Raw genomic sequence first — 23,822 nt, 5'->3', positions numbered from 1 at the left:
TCATCTATTGAATCTATTCAGTCTGAAGGTCACTTAGGTTGCTTCCTATCTTGGCTAGTGCAAATAATGCTACAATAAACATAGGGGTACATATATCTTTTTTGGAATTTGTGTTTTCATTTTCTTCAGATAAATACCCAGAAATGGAATTACTGGATCATATGGTCTCTCTTTAATTTTTTGAGGAACCTACATACTGCTTTCCAGAGTAACTGCACCAATTTACATTCCCACAGTGCACAAAAGTTCCCTTTTCTCCACAGCCTAACACTTGTTATTTCTATCTCTGTTGACTTTGTACCTCCATTCTCATCTCCTTCCCGTTTCTGGAACTGGCCATTTCACTTGGTTCTCAAAAACATAAAAGCAAAACCATTAGATGAAAACATTATACTCTCTGCTACCTGACACAACTGTGTCCATATCCATCCCTCCTCTGCCTCTGATATGGATCCCAACTTCCCCCTCTTGCTCAGGGACCTAGATGTACCAATGATCTTGGCCAACCCCTACTGCACTACCCACATTCACTTCTCCCTCTCCTACCGTCTGCATCTATCTAATTAGCATGGAAACATGAGACTCAAGTTTTTCCCTCTTAAAAAAAAAAAAAATTCTCTCCACCATACACATTTCTACTGCTACAGCCTCACCCTTCATTAGACCAGCTGAGTTGTCTATATTTGCACACTTCATTTCTGTACTTTGCAGTCCTCATCCCAATGCAACCTAGATTTACCCTCATCATTCCACTGAACTTGATCTTAGTGCAATTACTAGATATGGCCAGGTTGAGAAAACTAAAGGAAGATACAGATTATCCTAACTCTTAAATTCCAGGATGCAGATTCACTCCTCCCCATTTTAATGAGCTTTATCTTACAATCAATGCGGTTGAAAGCAATGGGTCATAGTTTAATCAGGTTTTTCTTTGTTTACACAAAGCTGTTACAATCAATCAGGTATGGATTCAATCAATTAGGTCTTTTACTGGATATTCTTTACATTATAGAAGCTTTTAACTCCACTGACACTCTCTTCTTGGAATGCTCTATTGTTTTGGACTCTGTGATACCACTCCTGATTTCTTTCTACCTCAGGTGCTCCTTCTCAATCTCTTTGTTGTGTTCCTTTCCTAGCTCTTTTCTCACTGACTTCTCAGGTTGAGCTCTTGCATTTTCATGATTTCAATACTACCCATATGTTACAGGATAAGCCTGTTGCTCATCTAATGGCATGTGGGCCTGATCTCCAGAGACATCAGGTTAACTGATTCTTTTTCCAGTTCCAAACAAAGTATAGACTCCAATGACGACTTGGGTCAAGTTGTTACCTTTGAGAGACTGAGGTTGACAAATCAGAATTACATCTACAATGGTATTGTGTAACTCAGTGTGGCGTACCTGACCCAGATGAGTGGTCCTATGTATGTAGATTATACAGATTTCCCAGTCATATACGCACACAGGAGGCTGGGTCTGCAAGGGGGTCATTTAGGCTTTCAGGTTTAAATACAATACCTACTTACACCTTATTTTCCTCAGTGTGCACTGCTCTAAAATTCCCCATTCCCAGTGCTTGCCCCTGTAAGATTCTGGGGTCTTTTGACTTCCTCCCAAATCCCAAGCATGTGTCACCTCTATGATCCGCCCCAAACACGTTATCTCCTCTTGTTTTCCTCTCTTGATGAAAGCCTGCTGCTCAGGTATTAAATTATTTCCCTGTCAGCACAAGTCAAATACGAACAGTTATCCACCACTTCTTCATTTATAAATATTTATTGAGCACCTACTATGCACCACACACCTTGTTAGGCTCTGGGATGCATGTGACATGAGATCACCCCTGCCCTCACGGAGCTTACAATCTAGTAAGGGAAACAGACAATACACAGTGAACCAACATATAAACACAGGTTGTGACAAGTGCCATACAGAAATATAAACAGCGATATGATATAGTTAACACCTTTTTAGATAGAATGATCACGGACAGACGGAGGTGGTTAAAGCTGGATTTGAAGCTTGCCTCACCACTTACAAGATGCATGACCACAGGCAAGTCACTCACCCTCTCATGATCTGTTTCCACATTTGTAAATTGGAGACGATCATACCAAACTCAACCAATGCTGCTCAACTGTTAATGATCATGAGAACTCCTCAGTGCCTTCTCACTGCTTTATAAGGCCCGGCATGCTTTCTTACACAAACGTGTAGCTATTCTGAATATTCTCAGTTCTCTTGACAACTAATCAACTGCCATGATCCTACTCATCGGACACTTCCATAGCATCAGCCAGTTGCCTCATCTACGTACTACTGTAGCACCCTCTATTTTGCCTTTTACCACTGCACTGTAATCTCCCTATTTCACTCTTTATTCTACTGAATCACAACTTTGGTGAAGGTAGGTATTTATCTATCTTGTGTTCTGAGCGCCTGATACAATGCCTGGCATGTAACACAGGACCTAGTATTTGATGACTGAGACTTCTGTAAGCCAAAAGAAGCAGCAGAGAAGTGAAAGACATTCAGAAAAGAGGGAGTGTGATGGAGGAAGGTCCTGAAGATGACAGGAAACAAGAGTCAAAAGTCCATGGGGCTGAACTGGCCTTCAGGCCCACCTCATCCTCTGAGACTGTAATGAAGGAGAATGAAGATGGGCACATGTGGAGAGAAATCATGCTGGCAAACTGAATCTTGTGTGCATTAGGAAGCAAGGTCATCTGCGGAGACAGGTGTGGTCTGAAAAGGACTAACATTTGCAATAATCGACAAGAATGGGCAAAAGCAGCAGCATGTAATACCAAATCAAAGGATGGATGGGTGACCCTGAAGGAGGGATCTGGGGATGCTTTTGAGGCTGTAATAATGGAGGAGCAGTCTAAGGTAGACAAGAACTACAGAGAAAACAGGGCGTTTCAGTGCAAGAAAGTATCAGAGGTAACCAAAAATCTCCCAAGCTAGACTGTTGGGTGGATCATCCGTCAAAACGTTGAAGACTGAGAAGGACTACAAAGTTAGAGATGGCAAGAAACACTGTGAGTCAGGAAATGAAGCCTTCAGCAAATCCAAGGACATGGTCAGGTTACTTGGTAAGAGTACAAGCAGCTAACAGTAGAACCTCGCCTGGGCTGCAAATGGGGCAGATTTTCGTCAGAGGCCTGGGGAGAAATGTTTAGAAATTACAATAGAGGTAGGGCAGCAACCACCCACTTCTTCAGTTATGTGGTATGTAAACACAGCCCACACTGGTGAGAGGTGCAGAGTATGGCCAGACTTGAGGTAACAAGGCAGTGAAGAGAAAAAATCCAGAGAAAATGTGGAGACGCAGTGAGCATGGTTTAGCAGAGAGAGTGGATGGGCAACTGGGAGGGACTAGAAGATCTACAGAATGGAGACCAGTGAGAGTGAAAACAATGAAGGAAGGCTTCACATCTTCAAAAGACTGCCGAAAAGCAAACATAAACTTCACAGGCCCTTCCCTTTTGAAATCTCATGCTTAACATCAAACTCCTCATTGCCTCCCCTAAATGACTAATGCCCATTCTAACTGCATCCTCTCTCTGTAAACAGATCCATTATCCTGGTTACCCAGGCTTGAGAAATGGACTCAGCCCTCACTCCTGGATCTGTTCACACCACTGAATCTGGAGTCTTCCTTTGAAATGGCTTCAGGGTCCACTCCTTCCTTATTCCTGTGGCCATCACCTAACATCAGTTATTAAAATCTTAGGTCTAGATTCCCAAATAACCTAATTAGTCAGAGGGCTTTTGAGGTAGGTCTGTTTCAGACTCCCAAGTCCACTGAGAAACTTACTTACATCTATTCCTTCATCTGTAAAATGAGGACCATACCACTTTCCTTTGTAGGGCAAATGGAAGGAATGAGACATTTTTGTAAAATTCTTAGCACAAACCCCTGATTTTTGGAAAAGCTGATTAGGAGCCCTTTGAAGTCTGGGACTAGATCTTTTATTCTACTCTATCCCACACACATTTATAAGACACACTGAATATGTGAATAGTTTGGTGAAGGCCAAAATAAGAGACATGTTCTATTTTATAACACAACCCTCTTCTTCACTAAAAAGAGTTAAGCTTTGAGAACACAGAATGAAGAAGCCATTCTGAAACAAAAAGCAGTCTGGGAAATTATGTGGTATGCCAATCAATAAAGTAATACACCTTGAACATTTGAGATAGCAATCTGTTTTGGGGGGGGTGTTTTGTTTTTGCCACAGAGCTGCCCTTAGGACACCAAGATGTCACTGGAAACACAAAAGAATACAAAGTGAAACAAGCAAAGCTTGGCCCTGCTTTTGTTGGTCAGCCTTACCACTCTTCCAGTTTGGCTTGGACTGCCTTTGGCTCAGGAGATCCTACTGGCTTTGGGGAGCTCAGAAAGCCCAAAATGGAGCCTACAGAAAGAGGAAAAAAAGAAAGCTGGCTACTAAGGGCTGGCCCTAGGTACAAATGGTTAAAAAAAAAAAAAAAAAGTGTCAAGATTTTCTAACTAAAAATAGAAAACATAGTCTGACAATGGGCTATTTCACAGGGCAAGTAAAACTATGTGAAAAATTATTTGGATATCCTTAGGCAGGTGTATCTGGAACATGTCAAATAGATGTAGCTGAAACTGAGACAGTCCGGGAAAATCGTTGTCAATTACTTCCAAATCAGCGCAGCTCACAGGGTCAGAAAGGTATAGGGTCTTAGCGCAGATGCCAGCACAGAGATGAATGGTGTATATTCTTGGAAAATATGGTTAAAGAGCTTTTCTCATATCATATGGTTGGAGTATAAAATCAGTAAAATCATGTGGAAAAGTGAATCAGGAACTACAAAAGTGTTTGTATCCTTGACCCAGAAATTCCATCTCTAGTAATTCAACCTAAGGAAATAATTTATACACAAAGATATTCACTGTAACTTTATGAGATGCAACCTAAAATGTCCAATGGGGAAAGGTGATACGAATCATGGCACATCCATACAATGGAATATCATGCAATTAAAAGTTGACAGTTTTTAATGACAGGTAGACTGAGAAAAAAACCAAGACAAATTATGTTGAGAATGAATAAAACTATGTGAAAACACTCACAAGTAGCAGAGACTGGCAAGAAATATGCAAAAATATCAAAGTGCTTATTATTTTTCTTATACTTTTCTGTATTGTCTAATTTTTCCACAGTGAGCATGTATTACTGACATACATACAAAAAACAAAAACATTACTGAATCAGGCAAGCATTAAAGAAGAATGGGCACTTTTATAGAGCTTTATTTGTTTCTCCTAGGAACTGGGAGTGTGGCTCCTAATAACAAAAAAAGGGGGGGCTTACAAACCAGTCATTCATTTGACAGGAGCATCAGACTCTTAAAAAAGCAGAGAAATTCTTAAATTGTTTTCCACAAGTTTCACCATATTCATGTAGAACTGCAGCAGAAAAAATGGTGATTCAGATTGAATCATCAATCACTGATCTTACTGACAATAAGCTCCCACAGCACGTGGAATCCAGGGCCACAAAACACATCACACCCAAGTTTAAATGACGCATAGCGCTGCATTTTTTCAAAATGAAAAAAATTAGGAAAACAAGTGTTTACTTAAAAAAAAAAAAGGGAAAAGGGTAAATAGTTAACTGCTTTTGTACCAATTGGGGGCTAAAGAGAAATAAAAGGCATATATGAGAATTAAACTAATGCTTTATAAAAATCAAATTTACTTAAAGAGATAAAATGTTAACTAATGAATATTAGCAGAAGAAAAACAGACTTGGTTACTAAGTGACTAGTGTCCAGGACTGGCCTGAAGGCAGAATGCCTGAAAGCAGAATGCCTGAAAGGTCTAATGTCAACAAGTCCTAAATAGTCTCTGTTGAATACCACTCCACCTAAAATCCAACATTTTACTCTTTCTTCAAACTCAAAATTTTAAGATTCTACCCTAGGGAAACTTGTTTTATGTCAAGAGTCATGGCTCAACTTACTTATTATACTTAAAATCCTCCCCTAATCATAGTATTTTCATCCCAGCTTTCCTGAAGCACACTGTAAGATAAATGCCACATAAACTAAATTTAACGCTAATATTTCATTTATCCTTATAATTAATTACCCTATGACAGATGCCAAGTATTTTTACCTTCTGGTAAAGGCATTTACCTTCTGCTGGGCAGAAATGGAAATTACAAAATCCTAAAGTGGCTCACCTAAGGGTCAGAAAGTTAGTGAATGTAAGCACAGTTTAGCTGTGAAGCTATATTCAACACCAAGTACAACATCGGGAGTCACCAAATCAAGGTAAGCCTTGACATTTCTACGTGAATAAGGATCAAAACCGCAGGTTACCTCAGTGTTTGTAAGAGGAGACTAGCAGCTGCAGTCTGCAGTTCCTTTCCTTAAACAAGACACTCCACATAATCACTAGTTAGCTGACTACGGAACAGCTAAGACAACCTCCTCTGAAACTGCATTACACTTGGTTAAGCAAAAATCTGGGCAAGCAAAATAAACTACTAAAAAGTCAGGGTCTGGGTATAAGTATCTGGTGACCATGCTTTAAAAAAAAAAAAAAAAAAAAGGATAATGACTTAATGATCGTGCTGTTGTAAGGCAAAAGCATAAAGAAAAGTACTCACCTTCCAAGATACATACATAAAAGCCCCAATTTTAAGATTACAAACTTAAAAGTGTATTTTTAAAAATGTTAGTCGCCTGTATAAATTAAAATTTTATGTAATTTCAGTATAAAGCACCAAAAATGAACACTAAAACTGTTCACATAAAATAGTAAAAAGGAAACAAAGCACAACTACAAAAGCACAGAGGTATCGGTTACAAGAACCAAGTAAATAATTTCTATGAATATATTTTCATTTAACCTTATAAAACTTTGTTGATTATGTTGGGGGGGAGTCTGAAAATCTAAAGGGTAACAAAATGGTAACAAATATACATCATTTATTTATTAACAAATTATACCACACAAATCGGAGTTCCGTTTTCTATCTGATTACAGTGAACAGAGATTGCATCTGTATTTAGAGCAGCAACATAAAATTTTACGAGGAAGAAATTCTCTATGTGGACCAAAGGCCTGTAACATGGACTGGAAATCTAGTGCCTAAGAAGGTAAAACCCGCAATGATGGTGCAACTACTTTAAGGAAGATTCTGGTTTGTTGCCACGTTTTTCATTAAGCAGCTCTCCAAAAGGAATAATACAGTAAGGGATGATGTAGACAAAGGAGGGATGATGTAGAAAATCACATGAAATTAAATCAGTACAAAAGGAGCACAGGGGCCATGAAAACTTGAGGTGTTTAAAAACAAAAACCACCCAAGCAGTGACAAGTCAGCTTCCTGGAGTTCCATCAACCCTGAAGTAATGTGAAGTGTCCCTGTTCTAACTGAAATCGGTACTCTTCATCTGGGCACTTAAGTCTGAGAAATCAGATTAGTCATTTTTAAAAAGGGTTTTTATTTTTAAAGTAGATACAGTTAGGGGGAGAAAGATAAACATTAGAAAAGTATCAAATCCTTGAGAACTCAAAAATTTAGGGAGCCAAATGAAGCAAAGGGAAATATAAAATGTGGATAGAAATGTTTCTCTAAGGGTAAAACTCGGTCTCCTGAGGGATTTAAAATCAAGAACACTGAGTGTTTTTCAAAGCGGGCTGCAGGACCATCCTCCCCAAACCTTCCTCACCTTAAATTCACACACTTCTAACTCTGCGTGTCCTTCATGGTATCAGGAAAGATTTCCTTGTTTAAAAAAAAAAAAAAAAAAAAGGAACAGGAAATCCGATGCAGTCCCCATGCCTTGCTGTTGTTTGTGTCTTCTAATTAAGTTTGAAAATCATCACTGAGACTGTACTGGTGACAAATGTGACCAGAGTTCTAAATTGTATCTGCTTTGTTAGTGTTACTAAAATGTGAAAAGTTTCAACAAAGATCTGTATATTATCTATAAAATAAATGAGTCAAAGAAGTTCCTAGGAAGAGATCAAACTTTGTTAATCCCACCTCCCCAAAATCTGTTCTTCTATACTGCCTCAAAGCTCTCAATGTTGCTGGTCAGTGTGAACAAAATTCCAATGAACATTCTAGCCACAGGTTACTCCAAAAACATTTCATTCAACATTCAATGGCTGCACAGAATTTCTTTTTCGAGAAGGCAAGCCCAATTTTGTAGAAATCTCTAGAATGAGAATGTACAATTACCAAAAATAACACACATCACGTCAGGGCAGGATCTGCATAGTGTTCTTCAACACAATCACTGATAAAGAGCAGCCAAATCCCAGAACTTCCCTTTGCAACTGCTAGCAAACATCAAAGTGTAAATGACAACCAGGGAAAAATAAGTAACACAAAGGCCATTTTTCTTTGATGGAATCAGGAAGAAAAGAGGAACTGCAGAAGAAAAGTGGAGCCAAGCTCTGGCCACTTAGCAAGACTTCATTATTCGATGAAACAGAACAAATCTCCGTGGAAAGGACTCATTCAGCAAACATTACTTCCTTCCAGGTATTTTTCCTTCACATCAGGTTAAACAAAAGTTGCTGTCATTTTAGAATCATCGATTACATCTTTTTTTAGTTAGAAAAAAGTTTACTTGAATATTTACATAATTTTATTGCTGTTTATTACAACAAAAAAAAATTTAACCGATGTGTGTAGAATCCATCCAGTAACATATGAAATTGAAATCCGTCTCTGGAGAAGATAGTTATGGCCAAATGTATCTGATGCTCAGAGTACAGCATGAGTAAGAAAAATCCTTGCATGTCATTTGGTTCTTGCTGCAGTCATCTGTGTTCATCTCTCAGAAAGCCAAAGAATCCGTCTGACGTTTCAATAAATATCAAAGTAATTGTTACCAAAAAAATAGCTTCCACGGACCAGAGATCCAAGAAAGAACAGTTTTGATGAATGATTCCTAGAATCGAGTGAGTCTTCCTTTAGTCCAATGAGATGATGTCAGGAATGTTACTTCCACTGCTGGTTATGACCCCTGTCTCACTCCTGCTGCTGGATGAACTAACATGAGTACTGCTCTCATGGGGGCTGGTGGTGGTGACAGACGTACTGCTTGCTGTTAGGGGTGAGGTGAGACTATCCAAAAACATAGGAGGACAGTACTGCTTGAAACAAACAATGATGCCGATGAGGAAGAGGCTACATTGATTTTAAATAAAGAGACTAGAAATTGTTAGATATGCACACGTGATAGCCACATACTCAAATCCCAGTGGGATTTAGAAATTTCTCAAAACTTCACATCTTTGGATGGAAGGTGGCATGAATTTAGTAAACCATTTTACCGTTTAGTGAGTGCAGCATATTTTTCATTTTCTCAAATCTTGTAGAATTTGTTGACCACATACATAGGTACAAGTACAAAAATGTCAACAATAATCAAAATTATTTAATAGTATATATTGGCCCCACAATTATGACTCATACTTAACCTCCACAAGAATTTGCTCACTAACTGTATTTATACCAGGTTTAAATCACATCAAAAAGGCTAGCAAATACTTATTTCTAATGGTATTAAGCAAAAATGACAATGCAAAATTCAGTAATTCTTTCACTTTACTATCAATCAGACCCTTTAGGAATAATGTTAAGATTGATCAACTCAATAGTGCCACTCTGAATCCTTTGGACATACATGAAATGATACCTGTGTAATCAGGGGCATAGCATTCATTCTAAAACAGAGACTACATGGTAGCTAACTACGACAGGATGTTCAGAATAGAGAAGTATCCCACATAATCACAAAATTTCGGAATAAATCTTAAAGATCTAATCTAATCTAATCTTCCCTGTGAGACTTGATACCCGCCCTCCAAGAACTCATATTTCAAGTTTCCTTACCATCTTGATCGCTGACTCCCAAATTCAAACCCGAGTTTAATACTCTAATATTGTCCAAAAGGAGTAGAGAGATAGGAGCTAACAGCTTTATTTTATGTCACCACAGAATATTTTATGTGAGAAACAACAACACTGACTTCAGTAAAATAAGTGAGGTCCAATATATATGAGAAGAAGTCCTAAAAGTTTGTCTTTAGATTAACTGTATCAAAGAAGATCAGTAAGGATATCCTATCAATATTATCAATTCTACAAATTTTTCAGCCTATCATTAGACATACTAATCACCAAACAGGAATTTAAAATTGAAGCTGTTTCAACTACGTGATCTACCAAAAGATCTTAAAACGGCAATGACAGCCCCAGGCTTACACTTGCCAGTAACTGGAAGAGCAACAACTAAAATTCAGGATGCCTTACCAAAAAAAGTAGTTTAGTGCTTAGGATGGATAACGGTCTTGGTTCATCAATAAAATGAATGTCATGCACAAAGAGACCATATGGATATTGGTTAAGGGTTGGGGGAGAAGGAAGAGTTCTTAAAGAGCCTCTCAGAAGCTCTAAAGAGAGTAGAATTGTAAGGCATTAAACTATTTTAAAATCAAATCAACTCTACTTTTCCACCAACACTGAGGAAACAATCTGAAAAAAAGCCCAGAAATTTACATTTTATTTCTACTTCCTCTCAGGCCATTTTTGACTGCTTGGTAATAAAAAGGTACTCTCTTAAGATGAATGCTAGAGACCACAGTCCCGCTATCAACAGGCCCTGTGAATTCTTGTAATATTCAGGTTGCAGCCATTTCACCTCTAACTCTGTACTCTTCATGCATAATTGGCACATAACTGCACAAAGATAACAGAGCTTAAGGGGCACTACGGAGGTAAAGGAGAGAAAAATCTAAGGATTCTCAGGAAAACTGAAGGCACCACCTCACCCTTCTACTGGCTTAACAAGTAAGTTAGCCTGACGTTAAGTATGCCAAATAGCACTACGAAATCAAAACCCTCCGGGTTCCAAGATCATTTTTTTAAAAGGATGATTCTCATAAAAATCAGTAATATTTTAAGCCTGAAGAATCCATTTCCTAGAAAAACAAATAGCTACCTTTGTTAAAGAATCTACTGATGTAACAAAGTCAACTCAGGGTGAGAAGAAATTCCTCATTCTGCACATGTTACCCTGGGCCCAAATTTCCAGTGCTGTTTTCCTGATCAGATACAGAGTCCTGACACAGGAGGCCACTATGAGACTTAGCAACCTCTGTGGCCTACAAAGCAGTGGTCTGTGGGTCTTCCTCTGGCCCTCTCTACCCTTGGCAATTCTCTCCAAGTCTGTTTCCCTTCCCCCTTCCGCTTCTCCCATGTCTTTCCCTCCTCTGCTCTGCCTCTGCTATATGCCTGTCAGTCCAGGTTTACTGCAGGTCTCCACGTTGGGACTCTAGGATATTCGAGAGTTTCTTATCGCTGGCAGAGAAAACAGGAATGACTGGTTTATAGCAACTTTAGACTGGGGCATCCCCGAAGTCTGAATCTGACTACCTCTAAACACAAGGAAGAATCAAGCTAATGATTCAAGCCTGTTGAACCAGCTTCCGCTCTTTCCTACATATAGAATGAGTGTTTCACAAATAACTTCTGTGAAGTTTTAACTTCCAGTCATCACTGCTTCCTCTCATTTTAATCACTCAAGTGCTTGTTAAGAAATGCCAACTGATTATTAAACTAAGTAAAATATAATTAAAAATTCAGGTATTAAGTCAAAAATATAAATTTAAAAACAACTTTATTCCTCCAAATAAAATTGTGAAATATTTATATAATTCATTTCCACCAAGTTAAGTAGCTGAAAGTTGACTGTCCTGATTTTATGCAACTGGTCATTTTTAGTTAGTATGACATAACCAACAATCAAATACAAATTAGTTGCTTAAATTCAGGATACATACCTGGGGATCAACTGGAATAAGGGAAAGAAAATCCAAACCTAAAACAAAAATGCTTTGTTAATAGTTGTCTCATATTTTGGAGACAAGATTATTTCCCAAAATCATTTTGTATTTATCATGAGTCATAATACATTTGGGTAAGTGCTTACCATTCTGCCACAAAGAAGTTCAATACCACAATCAGTGATATCTAAAGTGCATAAAACCCCAAAATGAACATATTCCCTCACAAAACAACTGGAAAAACCACCTCCCAGAGACTTAGAGGGACCAGTCCAAAAATTTCCAGGGAAGTAAGACTAGTCAAAGCAAACTTTTCCCCTTCATCACTTAACAGAATGAGAAGCAATTAAAATGATGAGAGAATGATCTGGATTCGGACCATTAAAAAAAACATACTTAGGCTCTTAAGATACTTCACATTTATTTTTTAGAAATACACCACATTGAGCTTCATCTAAAATATCACTTCTTAAACAGATGTCTGTTTCACGGATCGCTCTCTGTCATCCTGTACCCACATCAAGAGTTCACACAGTTCAACGCTCTGCACAAAGCAAGCACTTGGTTAACTGCTGCTCACTAACAAGTCAAATCTTAGTAGGGTTTACTGGGTTATAAGCTAATGCAGTTTTCTAAACCAAAGATCTGGGATTCTCCAATTATGCTTTAGAAACGGGAATGTGGAAAAGTTTGCCCAGTAATACAATTTTGAAGTATTAAAATTATAACAATAAATAATAAAAAAAATTCAACTCTGAAAAGTCTAGCAATAAACTTCAAAATCAGTCCCCCTAAACCTCTCTGACTAGATTTTAAAACATTAAAAAAAAATTACTAGGTATAGGTCAGTGAGACAGGCCAATTCCTGTTCAATTCTATGAACTTTTATATGCTGGCATTCAATGTCACCTCAAATATAACAATCATACAGAATAAAAGTCTGATATTAGACTGTTACTCAAAATAGAGGATATTTGTGGAAATGATATTTAAAATATTTAATAACCGGTATGAATAATTTATACCTCTTTTAAGTACATTTATTCCCTTATAATCTGTAAGGATAAGATAGAAAGGCTTATCAAGTGATACAAGGTATAGCACCAATCATTTGAAAGAAAGCACTCAGTTTCTAAAGCATTTTTAAATACGGTTTTTCACTCCATATGCCTGTCACTAGCTCTATGATACAAGGGAGTCTGAGCCAACACTGGACAAAGGGGATCACAATTAACTTTTCCAATGACTTCCCATTATACTGATCATCAGTAGATGACATCTCAGTAAGCTGAGAGTTTCTCTTCACATTAATGTTATTAAGTAAATCCTCCACATCTGAACAGTAATTCAAAATCTGTCTAGCCCTTATAATACCTTCCGAATTTTATATGTTCAACATTTCTATTATTGACTATAAGTCACAAAGATAGTTTACTGGCATGTCCTTTAATTAACTTAATTTTGTTAATTTGGTTTTGCTTCAAATGGTGTAACATTTTTAATAGCTTCTGCTTTTTATAGCCTACTTAATTTTATACGTTCAATCACTTTTAATGTTTGTTGAATCACTCAGTCCATTTGAATAACAAACCGTTTTTATAAAGCTGAAGAAAAGTATTACTATCTCTTGAAATACTGTGTACTGATGCCAAATCAACTCAAAAATGCTCATTTTCTAAATGCTTAACACTTCCCACTTCATAACTGCAATTTAAATAAATATACAGGCTTGATATAATTTTCAAACTGTGCAGCTCCAGCACTGGAGGCTGCCCATCAAGGTGCAAAGATTCTTCATATTTTCGTTATTTCAATTCCCAGCTCTTCAGATGTACTATAATTCTCTCTGATGATCATTTCATGTGTGCCAGTCGATATATACTGACAAAAGATTTAAGACATTTACTTCATCTATATCTTTTGACACCTTATCCAAGGATAACTGAATATGGGGACTTCTAATATGCCATAATAAAACAACTAGAAATGTTTCTAAGATTGGTTGAAACTCTTGACTGTGTCCCTAGCATTACACAGATGCTCTCCACACAAAATCCAATGTTTTAATGTAAATATTTCTCACTGAAACCATTTTTTCTCAAACACTAACACTGAAGTTCGATACAGTATTTCAGATGTTATTCCTTCTGACAAAAAACTTTAAACTATTATCAAAGTCTTGCACCTTACATTTTAAGTATACTATTAAAGTTCCTATATGAAACAGATGGGAGTTTCATGAATAAGGATTAAAATGTTACTGCCTTGTTTTGTAGTTTAGTAAATACTGTTTTCTTATTTCACAAGTTTCAATTGCAATGTGTTATACTATATATTTTTATGCTCACCTAAGTATTTCATGGTTGAAAATGCTCAATTATTTTTAACTAAAAAGCAGTGTTAAAATTCTGATGGTACATTCTAAATGTTTTGTTTTATTAACCCTGATAAAATTGTAGTTTTTAGATTTTAAGTGTTTCTTTATGTGAAACTGCCTCTACATGTCTTATTAATAACACCACATTTTCCTTACTTGAGCCATGAACTTTAACAAAACATGAATGCTACAGGACTAAATATGTAAATGTTTAGCACTTTCCAATTTTAATGATACAAACTTTTGAGCACCATTCGCACCTGACAATATGGCACTAGCAATAATAAGGCAGTCATATTTTTTCTTGAAATAATCAAGCTGTTTTCCATTCCATAAATACAAATTATTTGTTTTATTTTGTATTCATTGTTGCACAGTATCAGGAGGTGTTCCAAGCTGCAGTTCATTATTAATATCATTTCTTCTTTGTTCCCCTGCAGATTCAGAAGATTCATGTTTATGATGTTTAAAAGGAATGTTAAGAAATGTATTAAAACTTTGTCATCTCTCCATTCTTGATGTTCTATTTAATATTTTATTATAAATTATTAAATTTATAAATATCAAAACTGCACAATAGGACTAATTACATAAAAATTATGCACAAAAATAAAACCAAAATAATTACTAACTACAAAAGAGCACATTAACAATGAAACCAAAGTAAAAACTAAACTATTTAGAAGCAGTAATTGCTACATAATTCATAGATGATGATAAACTGGTAATTCTTCTAAAGTACAATAGATCCTTTTCTGTTCAATTTATCAACTGGTAAGAAAGCATTTCAACACTTCAATAACCAGTATCCCCATGCTGGTTTATACTGGCCAAGTATCAGCCCTGCATATTAGTCTTAGTTCCTCCATACCAGCTTGAAATATATTTTACAAAATATACAGGTAACATAACTTATTGCTTCTTAAATCTGCACATTTTATAAATAGTCTACTTTATGCCCAAATTTTGAAATAATGTAAATTCTCTAAAATTAAAAATTCATCCAGACTCACATAATTTGAAAACTAACAGAGCAAGTGATTCATAAATTGTGGCTGTTCTAGTCTTAAATGGCCAGGGTTGCTTTAGTAAACAGAAAGCTTTTTCAGCATTAATTTGTATTTCAAGGTTTTTAGGAACACAAATTCTTCCAGAATGCTTGTTTATAACACATACTAAGACGATACGTGGACACTCTTCAACCTCATTTAAAACTAGACAAAGTTAAAGGAAAACATGGCAATTAGGAACTAAGTATCTCTGAGTTCCATCTGTCTTATGGACCAAGAAACCTCCCCTGTATCTTGGCATCAAGTTTTGTACACAACAAATATTTTTTAATTGGTGCAGGCTGGGCTTAACAATGTTTAAAACACCAATTCCCCAAGTACATGTGGAGTAAACATAGTTAAGTAGGCTTTTTGAAATTTTTGATAGATACTATTATTGGTCTATTTCTCTTGATTAAATTTTATTAGAATAATTTGAATAAATTTCAAGTGGCAAGATTACACTAGGCCAGATAACACAATTACCGATTGTTTCAACACAAATCTTGCCGAAAAGAATATATACCGTGCTTAAAATAAAGACCTCATTAAGAGGGTAAGAAAAATAAATTCTAGGTCAAAATTAACTTCACAAATCTAGAAAAGAATATTAAGAACAGGAGGAGGGAACTGTATTGCACCAAAAGGGTCCTTCAGAAAGAAGGGAAGTCATGAATACAAGAGGCATTGGTTTCAAGCTTGCTCAAATTTGACAAAAAATGTCTACAACAACAATGGCTATGGAGGGAAGAGAAGGGGGCGCAGGGCGAGAGGGGGAGTTCCAAATTTTATAAATATGGCCTTGGTTCTAAGGTAATTCAAGCAGCACTGAACTTTTCAAATGTTAATATACACATAAGAGATAGCCCTAAATACCAAGCAGTGCTCTAAGGAAACAGCTGGTAGATCCTATTTTTACAGAGGAGAAAAAGCCCACAGGTTAAAGCTACGGGTAATGTTAGCCCGATGGTAGAGCACTATGTTCTGAAGCTGTGATGGGTTACTGAGAAGATCATGAGAAAACACTCTCCTGAACCTGTGAAGCTTCTATGATAAAGTATCTCTTGAGTACAAATTCCTTAGGAGGAAGAGTAAACCTATAAAATTTTCCTACTATATTTCCTACTATATAGGAATCTATAGATTGCTCTGTAGTTAAAATGATAGGAATTGAATGTGATGCATTAAAACAGATACTACCTTTAAATGAAGCCATCAAATTCCCTTAGTATTTGTGTTTAAATTTTAACACTACATTTGCTCCACAGATTAAAAGTAAATAAAACTTGGTAACAAAATACAAGAACTCTTCACATACCTGGCAAATCTGATGACATGCTTGATATTGGCGTGTGGTGGAATGGTACTGAGTAGTCTGTTAATGAAGGCGGAATAGCAGCAGGATCAACCGAAGTCACACTGGGCACCCTTACAGAAGATGGCTGATACATGAGAACCCTGTTTTAAATAGCACGGGAAATTACAAACAATCTGGCTGTTAGTTCACAGGAGACACGGGCCGCACCACTGGGCATTCTCAGCTGTAAGCGCACTAAGTTTCAACTCAACTACATGGCAGCTACTCACTACACAGTCCTCCACTCTACTCTCCTCTTTCTTAACAGTCATTTTAACATGAACGTACGATGGCTCTCAGCAGCAGCTGTGACGTAAGAGCAAGCCAGCATTAAAACACAATGTATGGTGCTGGAGCAATACAGAAAACCATCATCCACAAGTAGAAATACACTTTTACATAGGCTCTTATTAATGTATGTGCAACACAGATGTGGATGTCAGTAATTTTACCTGTAAAGAAATTTAGAAATAAAATGGAGGACTCCTAAGATTTGATTTAAATCATGGCACCTTTATAAGTGAAGCTACTTACTAGAGCTCAACCACAAGCTCTTCCATTCTAACCCGAACTGTGTTAATTACCAGCAATCTTATCTGAGAATCACCTGAGCAAAGATAGCCCATCCTAAAGCCAGCCAACCTGATGACAATAGGCAGCAGTCAGAAATTAGAGTAAGATGATTTCTCAAGATTTAAGATAAAATATCCAGAAATAAAAATATAAAGTTACTATGATACCATCTACCCTAAAAGGGTTTATAGACTTTGAAATTAACTAATCATGCTAAGAATACAAATTAAACACACTTAAAAAATACACTATAATTGGTTATATATATATATATATATATATACACACGTATAGACACACACACTATATATATATATATAATTACAGCTTTATAATTTCAAGCAGTATAATTAATATTTTTTTAAATGTCAGGAATAAAGAGAGATAACTGCATTCTATCTATTTAGCCTTCATTTTCTCTTAGTCGCCCAACCTCCCAAGAAAAACATCTTGAATGTACACAAGAAACTTAAGCAATGTTAGGGACCCTATGGCTCACGGCGGCCATGTTTTTGTCCCTCATCTGAGTGAGGCTGCAGTGGTAGCAGCTGCTCTCTGAGCCTCATGATGCCACCCAAGGACAAGAAGAAAACGTGATGCAGGAAAGTCAGCCAAGAAAGATAAAGACTCAGTGAACAAATCTGGGGCCAAAACCAAAAAGAAATAGTCCAAAGGCAGAGTTTGGGACCTAAGATCAATAACCTGGTCTGGTTTGACAAGGGCCCCATGTGACAAACTCTATAAGGAAGTCCCATCTATAAACTAGTAACCCCAACTGTTGTCTCTGAGAAACTAAAGATTCACATTTCCCTGGCCAGGGCAGAACACTTCAGGAACTCCTTAGTAAAGGACTCATTAAGCTGTTTTCAAAACACGGCATTCAAGTGATTTATGCCAGAAATACCAAGGGTGGAGATGCCCCTACTACAACTAAAGATGCATAAACAGGTCCCACCAACTGTACCTTTTGAAAAATAAAATTTATTTTAAAAAAGGAGAAGGGACAGGGACACAGGGAGATTAATGCTAGCATCCCAAACCACTGCCAGTGAACTACTGTAAGCTTAATGAGAGAGGCACAGAATTATGTAGCTGGAAGGGATCATTATAAAAACGAAGAAAGTAAAACCAACAGAAACTTAGCACCATGGTCACAAAGCTAGACTGAGATGACCACTAGGACCTCTAGATGTCCTTTCTTTTGGTCGAAACACTTCCTGTTACTGCTCCAATTATTACATACTAGCGATAAGAATTGATGACATAGTTGCATGACACTTTTTCATACTCTAAACAACTGACAAAACTATTTCATGACCTCCATTTAAATCTCAAACCACTAAAATAATCACAACCTATTTAGACACTGGAGTCATTCTAAAACTAGTTTGCCTGATGACATGAGGATTCTGTCTAGCTCTTATTCTATACTCTGTCAAAAATACTGACGTCACTGGAAATGTGGAAAATGAAGTCATCTTGAATACATATATAGCTGTGTTGGCAACTATGTTATTCTCAGGACAGTGAATAAATAACATAGTTCAGAGTTCAGAACTCTTAAAAATGGATCCATAGGAAACATAACATGCTTGAGACAGTTAACAGAAGCCTGGTATTTCAAACACATTTTCCAGAGGTAGATGAAGATGGAAGTCATCATCCAAAGAGCAACCTGCCTGGCTAGAATCAGAAGGCTTCTTGGCCTCCTGGAGACCTAAAACCACAAACAGGAGGTGAGCAATACTAGAAAAGGCAGACTCTGTGGAGGGGAAAGAATGAACTGGGGATGAAATCAAGTCAGTTATGCTGTGTTAAAGCACACCTTTTCTTAGGGATTTGAAAACAGTGGTCCTCCTACAGGGATGAAAGTACAACAGGTAATCACCAAAAGTATTTTCAGATTACACGTGATCCTACCTCCCACACCAGAATGTGCATCTGTAATTGGGGGTGGGGGGGACAGGGGCTAAGGAGAGAGACTGGGATGCTCATGCTGAGGAGGGGGTTAAAAAAATGGCTCTGATTATTCTGACTGTCTCATATTATTAATATCTTCATATTTTTTTTAAATGTAAGACACAAGCTTTTGAAGATACACACAAACACATACCACACACACATGCACATGCCCATGCCTACCTTCCTCCTGCTCTTTCTCTTCCTTTGCTATCTCACACTGAAAAGTTTCTTTTGTCTTGATCCTGAATGGACCTCTGAACTTGAATCAGATTTATAGGCGACAACAACAAAACTCACTTTCCTCCTTGGCTCCATTACTTACACCTACAGCATCAAGTCAGTGTCCCAAGACACAGTCTATCACCATAGTAACATCTAATTATCACATAGGTTCTGTTCTTATAACATGAAACTTTAAGTAACTTACTCCTTGTTTCTCCAGTACAAAATGTTGACTGTCACAACATGTGAAAATGTCAAAATCCAGTGAAGGTACAAATTATTAGATCAACATCTAAAATCTTAGCAAACAGGGCGCCTGGGTGGCTCAGTTGGTTAAGCGACTGCCCTCGGCTCAGGTCATGATCCTGGAGTCCCGGGATTGAGTCCCACATCGGGCTCCCTGCTCAGCAGGGAGTCTGCTTCTCCCTCTCTGACCCTCTTCCCTCTCGTGCTCTCTACCTCTCATTCTCTCTCTCTCTCTCTCTAATAAATAAATAAAATCTTTAAAAAAAAATAAAATAAAATCTTAGCAAACATCTGAAAAACTATTATGGGTAGATTAATTTCTAATATGTGAACTTTGCAACCATTAACACAAATTCCATTTTTATAGGAATGGGTAAATTAGTCATTTGTGACCATTATCAAATTATACACTGATAGCAGATTTTGGTTTTAATCAGAATATTCACAAGGACTACATTCAGAAAGGTATGATTCTAATGCCTATGCAAAAAAATAGATTTATAAATATGGAATAACAAGGGAGAAATATAAATGGCTATATCTGATGGAATTGTGGGTATAAAAATGTGATATTATAAAGTAACAAAAAATTTAAAATTTGTAACATGTTATTGCCTCCTCATAGGATTAGTAAATACACACACAGGCATAGGTATACATTATGCATGTGTACATATATATTTTAAATTTTGTAGCTTTATCCATAACATCACAGCACAAAGGTAAACTGCTGGAACACTGCTAGAGAGTAAATATTAGTATTCTAGACCATATACTGGATCACTGAATTCATCATACTTGGCCCAGACTTAGATGTCTTAAAATGAGTTAACAGTTCAACAACTTGAATTTTTATCCATAAACCTGAAATCTCCTGTGTGCTCCCACTTTATCATACAAACATAAAAAAGATTCAACAATTTTTTTACCAATTCCTAATGAGTCTTAATCCACAGAAATAAATTATCTCTATATTTGCCTAAGTCTGTCTTTAGAATACCTTATTAGTGACAAAGTAATCATTCAATGATTCAGGGAATGGGGTTGGGACATAGTATTTAGAATTAGCTTATAATGTAGAAAAATATCAGAGGTTTTTCTAAAAGTCTTCGATTAAGGTGGCTGTCTCTTCTGATAGGTACTATATGACCACATTTAAGGACTAGAGTAGGTACTCAAGAAGAGAGACTAGAAGGATTACCATCAAAATGTTAACAGATGTCTAGGTGGAATGCATTCTACCTCTTGATTGTAAAACAACTATAAAACTGTTTTTAAGAACAATTCTAAGGGTGCCTGGGTGGCTCAGTCAGTTGAGCATCTGACTCTTGGTTTCGGCTCATGTCATGATCTCAGGGTTGTGGGATCAAGCCCCGAGTCAGGCTCTGTACTCAGCAAAGAGTCTGCTTGGGATTCTCTCTCCCTCTCTCCCTCTTCCCCCGCTCATGTGCACTTTCTCCCCCTTAAAAAAAAACAAAAAAAAACAATTTTTACTAAAACAAATACCTCTTTAAAAATAACTGCTTTCCAGAATGTAACTGAAAGAAAGTTTTCCTGGTTTCTCATTCTCTATTCTTTCTCATTTGCTTACTATCACTGACCAAGAAGTCCTACGATAAACTTAAACAGTAGAGGAAAATCATGAAAATTCTAGATGCTGAGCCACAAGACAGTATGAAAAGGATGACCAAGAACAAAACCAGAAAAGCATTAAGAGTTGGAAGGGATTACAGACAGGATATAACCATAGCATGAGTCTCCATGACATCCACTGAAACAGGTGGCATCCAATTTACCTCAATACAGAAAATGTGATTTTAGCACAAAACATCAACTTTCCTAGCGTTCAGCTCCAATTGAGAGTCTTTCCATGTATCTTCCCCTCCACTGGATTTAGATCTCCCAAATATTATAACATAGAATAAACTTAATCAATGATTCCCTTTTAAGAACTACAAGATATTCACATATTCACTCACATATCACATATTCTCTTGCCCTGGCTTAACAGCTTCAGTCCTTAGACCCATCCACCCATCATGCTACAGTATGCACTATTTACCACCCTGTTCCCATCTTCTCATGACCAATACTGACTAAAATGATATTACGAAAAAATCATCTAGCCTTAAACAGAATAAAACTAGTGTGGGTATATATCCTGGACACTATGCTTCTTTCATTAATGCAGCCTAAGAATAAACCAGCTTCAGTAAACCCTTCAAACCATTAAGTGAATTCTGATATTTCAAAGAGTTTCTATCAGGAATGGCTATTAATGAACTAAATACCTTTCCAGAATCCATTAAGATGACTATATAGTCATCCTTATGATACAATCCATTTTATCAATGTATTTCCTAATAATAAAGCATTCCTGGATGAACCCTACTTTGTGGTAATGGATACCATTTTAATATATAATTAAATGATTTCCTAAGATTGAATTTAGAATTTTCATTGGTCTTTCTAATGTGAGCCAGCTTCATTCTGTATGGTTGTTAATGTGTAAATCTCATTTGGGTATTAGGAATTAAGTTGACTTCATGGAATGAGCTGGGCAGCTGTAACTTCTAGACTTTTTAAACCAAAATACACTGAGAGTATAATTCCATTTACATAAAATGTCTAGAACAGGCAAATTCATAGAGATGGTAAGAAGACGAACAGTTGCCTAGATCTGGGGTGTGAATGCAGATTAACTGCAAGTGAACATGAGAGAAGTTTACTATGTGTTAGAAATACTCTACAACTGAATTGTGATGATGAATGGGCAACTCCCTGAATTTACTAAAATCAATGAATTGGGCAACTTAATAGCTGAGATGGGAAAATTTTATGTCATATAAATTATACCCCAATAAAGCCATTAGAAAAAATAAGTGCACTGAGAGGCCCAAAGGACAAGACTGGCACACCCAAGTCTAATACAGTATGTTCATGGGATGTCAGGAAAATCCTCTGCTACTATCTTGCAGCTTCCAAAATTTCTAAGAAGCACCTGTTGTTAGATACTTAAAGCTATCACTTACTACATAAGACAGCAACAGCTTCTGCCATATGAGTCATAAAACCTACATGCTAGAACGCATTTACTTGACCACAGTTTGCCCTGGAGAGGATGAAATAGGAAGGCAACCAATTTTTACTGAGAGACTATCACATGCCTGACACTGAGCCTAAGCTTTCTCACTAGCTTATTGAAATCGGACAATCATCTTATGAAGTAGGTATTATTTAACCCCATTTTACAGAGCAGAAAAAGGAGCCTCACACAAGTATTTCAGTCAAGATCCCAGAACAAGTAAGCAATGGTATCAAAATTGGAATCCACACTTGTCAGATTCCCAATGCCACACTCCATTTTTACGCCAGGCTTACTCCTGTTGGTCTGTGATGCCAAATTTAGGTTCCAGAAAATGACAAAAAAGGATCAAATATGAAATACTTAGACATGAAAAGAGTTCAACTCTCACTTCCCAAAGATGTTAATAATTTCATCAGAATTTTCTCCTTTAAACAAGGTGCTCTCTTGAAAATATTTCAACTAAACAAAGGCAAATGAAAATAGCCTTCTATGGTTATGCAACTCTCAAAGAGACATTTACAAACCTGTACCAAGAACAGTTCCAAGTGTAATAAACAATAGTGAACTATAAATTAACAAACCCTTTGGTTGGGCTGCTTTGTGTTTCTGACATAAAGATGCATTTCCTTTTGGCAGGAGGGTCTTCCTCTTCATCAGAAGAGCTTTCTATTGTTAGGTCAATAACATCCACTTTCTTCTTGCTTGTCTCATTGGCTACAGTCACTGAACAAGGCTTACTGAGGACACCTGAACCTGATGTAAGGAAGAGAAGTAAAAGAAAAAAAAATAAAGGTGGGACACACATAAACTCTAACCATTAAGTCTTAACTGTGCAGCAAGTCCAGGAGAATATACAGCCAGGAAAGCCACATACTCTGCCCAATGGATAGAGACTAACTCCTTAACTCCACACACTGGTCTGTAAAGTGCTTACCTGGGGAGAAAGAGTAAGCTCTATGCCTTGCCAGAGGGTCAACAAAGCCTCCTTCGGAAAGCATGCTCTTATGTCCCCAGTACTGCCAAAGGATTTGCTCAGATCCTGGTGCTCACACTTGTCTCCCCAGGTTAGCAGTCATTTTATGGACAGCAGAGGGT

General features: G+C 37.0%; 1 protein-coding gene and 1 pseudogene across 10 annotated transcripts in view; one reads left to right on the top strand and one right to left on the bottom strand.

Annotated features, from left to right (window-relative positions):
* PIAS2 (protein inhibitor of activated STAT 2) overlaps positions 1 to 23,822 on the bottom strand; it is a 117,825-nt gene that overhangs the window by 25,892 nt on the left and 68,111 nt on the right. For 5 of the 10 annotated variants that reach the window (XM_073898248.1, XM_073898255.1, XM_073898254.1 and 2 more), the window contains 4 exons: positions 23,309 to 23,480; positions 16,598 to 16,737; positions 11,851 to 11,888; positions 1,760 to 9,159 (listed from right to left, as the gene is read on the bottom strand). In XM_073898248.1, the coding sequence (XP_073754349.1) occupies positions 8,977 to 9,159; positions 11,851 to 11,888; positions 16,598 to 16,737; positions 23,309 to 23,480 (533 nt within the window). In that variant the 3' untranslated portion in view covers positions 1,760 to 8,976. Of the gene's footprint in view, positions 1 to 1,759; positions 9,194 to 11,850; positions 11,889 to 14,551; positions 14,665 to 16,597; positions 16,738 to 19,351; positions 23,481 to 23,822 lie in introns of those variants that run through there. The other 5 variants (XM_073898249.1, XM_073898250.1, XM_073898252.1 and 2 more) reach the window with 5 other exon arrangements.
* Positions 17,777 to 18,153, top strand: LOC112834945 (small ribosomal subunit protein eS25 pseudogene; annotated as a pseudogene).

This window comes from Callorhinus ursinus, unplaced genomic scaffold (genome assembly GCF_003265705.2).
Source record: "Callorhinus ursinus isolate GAN/ISIS: 27379988/994484 unplaced genomic scaffold, GSC_fseal_2.0 scaffold11, whole genome shotgun sequence".
NCBI classification, from domain to species: Eukaryota; Metazoa; Chordata; class Mammalia; order Carnivora; family Otariidae; genus Callorhinus; species Callorhinus ursinus.
The sequence above is the reverse complement of the archived record's forward strand: the minus strand, read 5'-3'. Positions and strand labels throughout refer to the sequence as shown.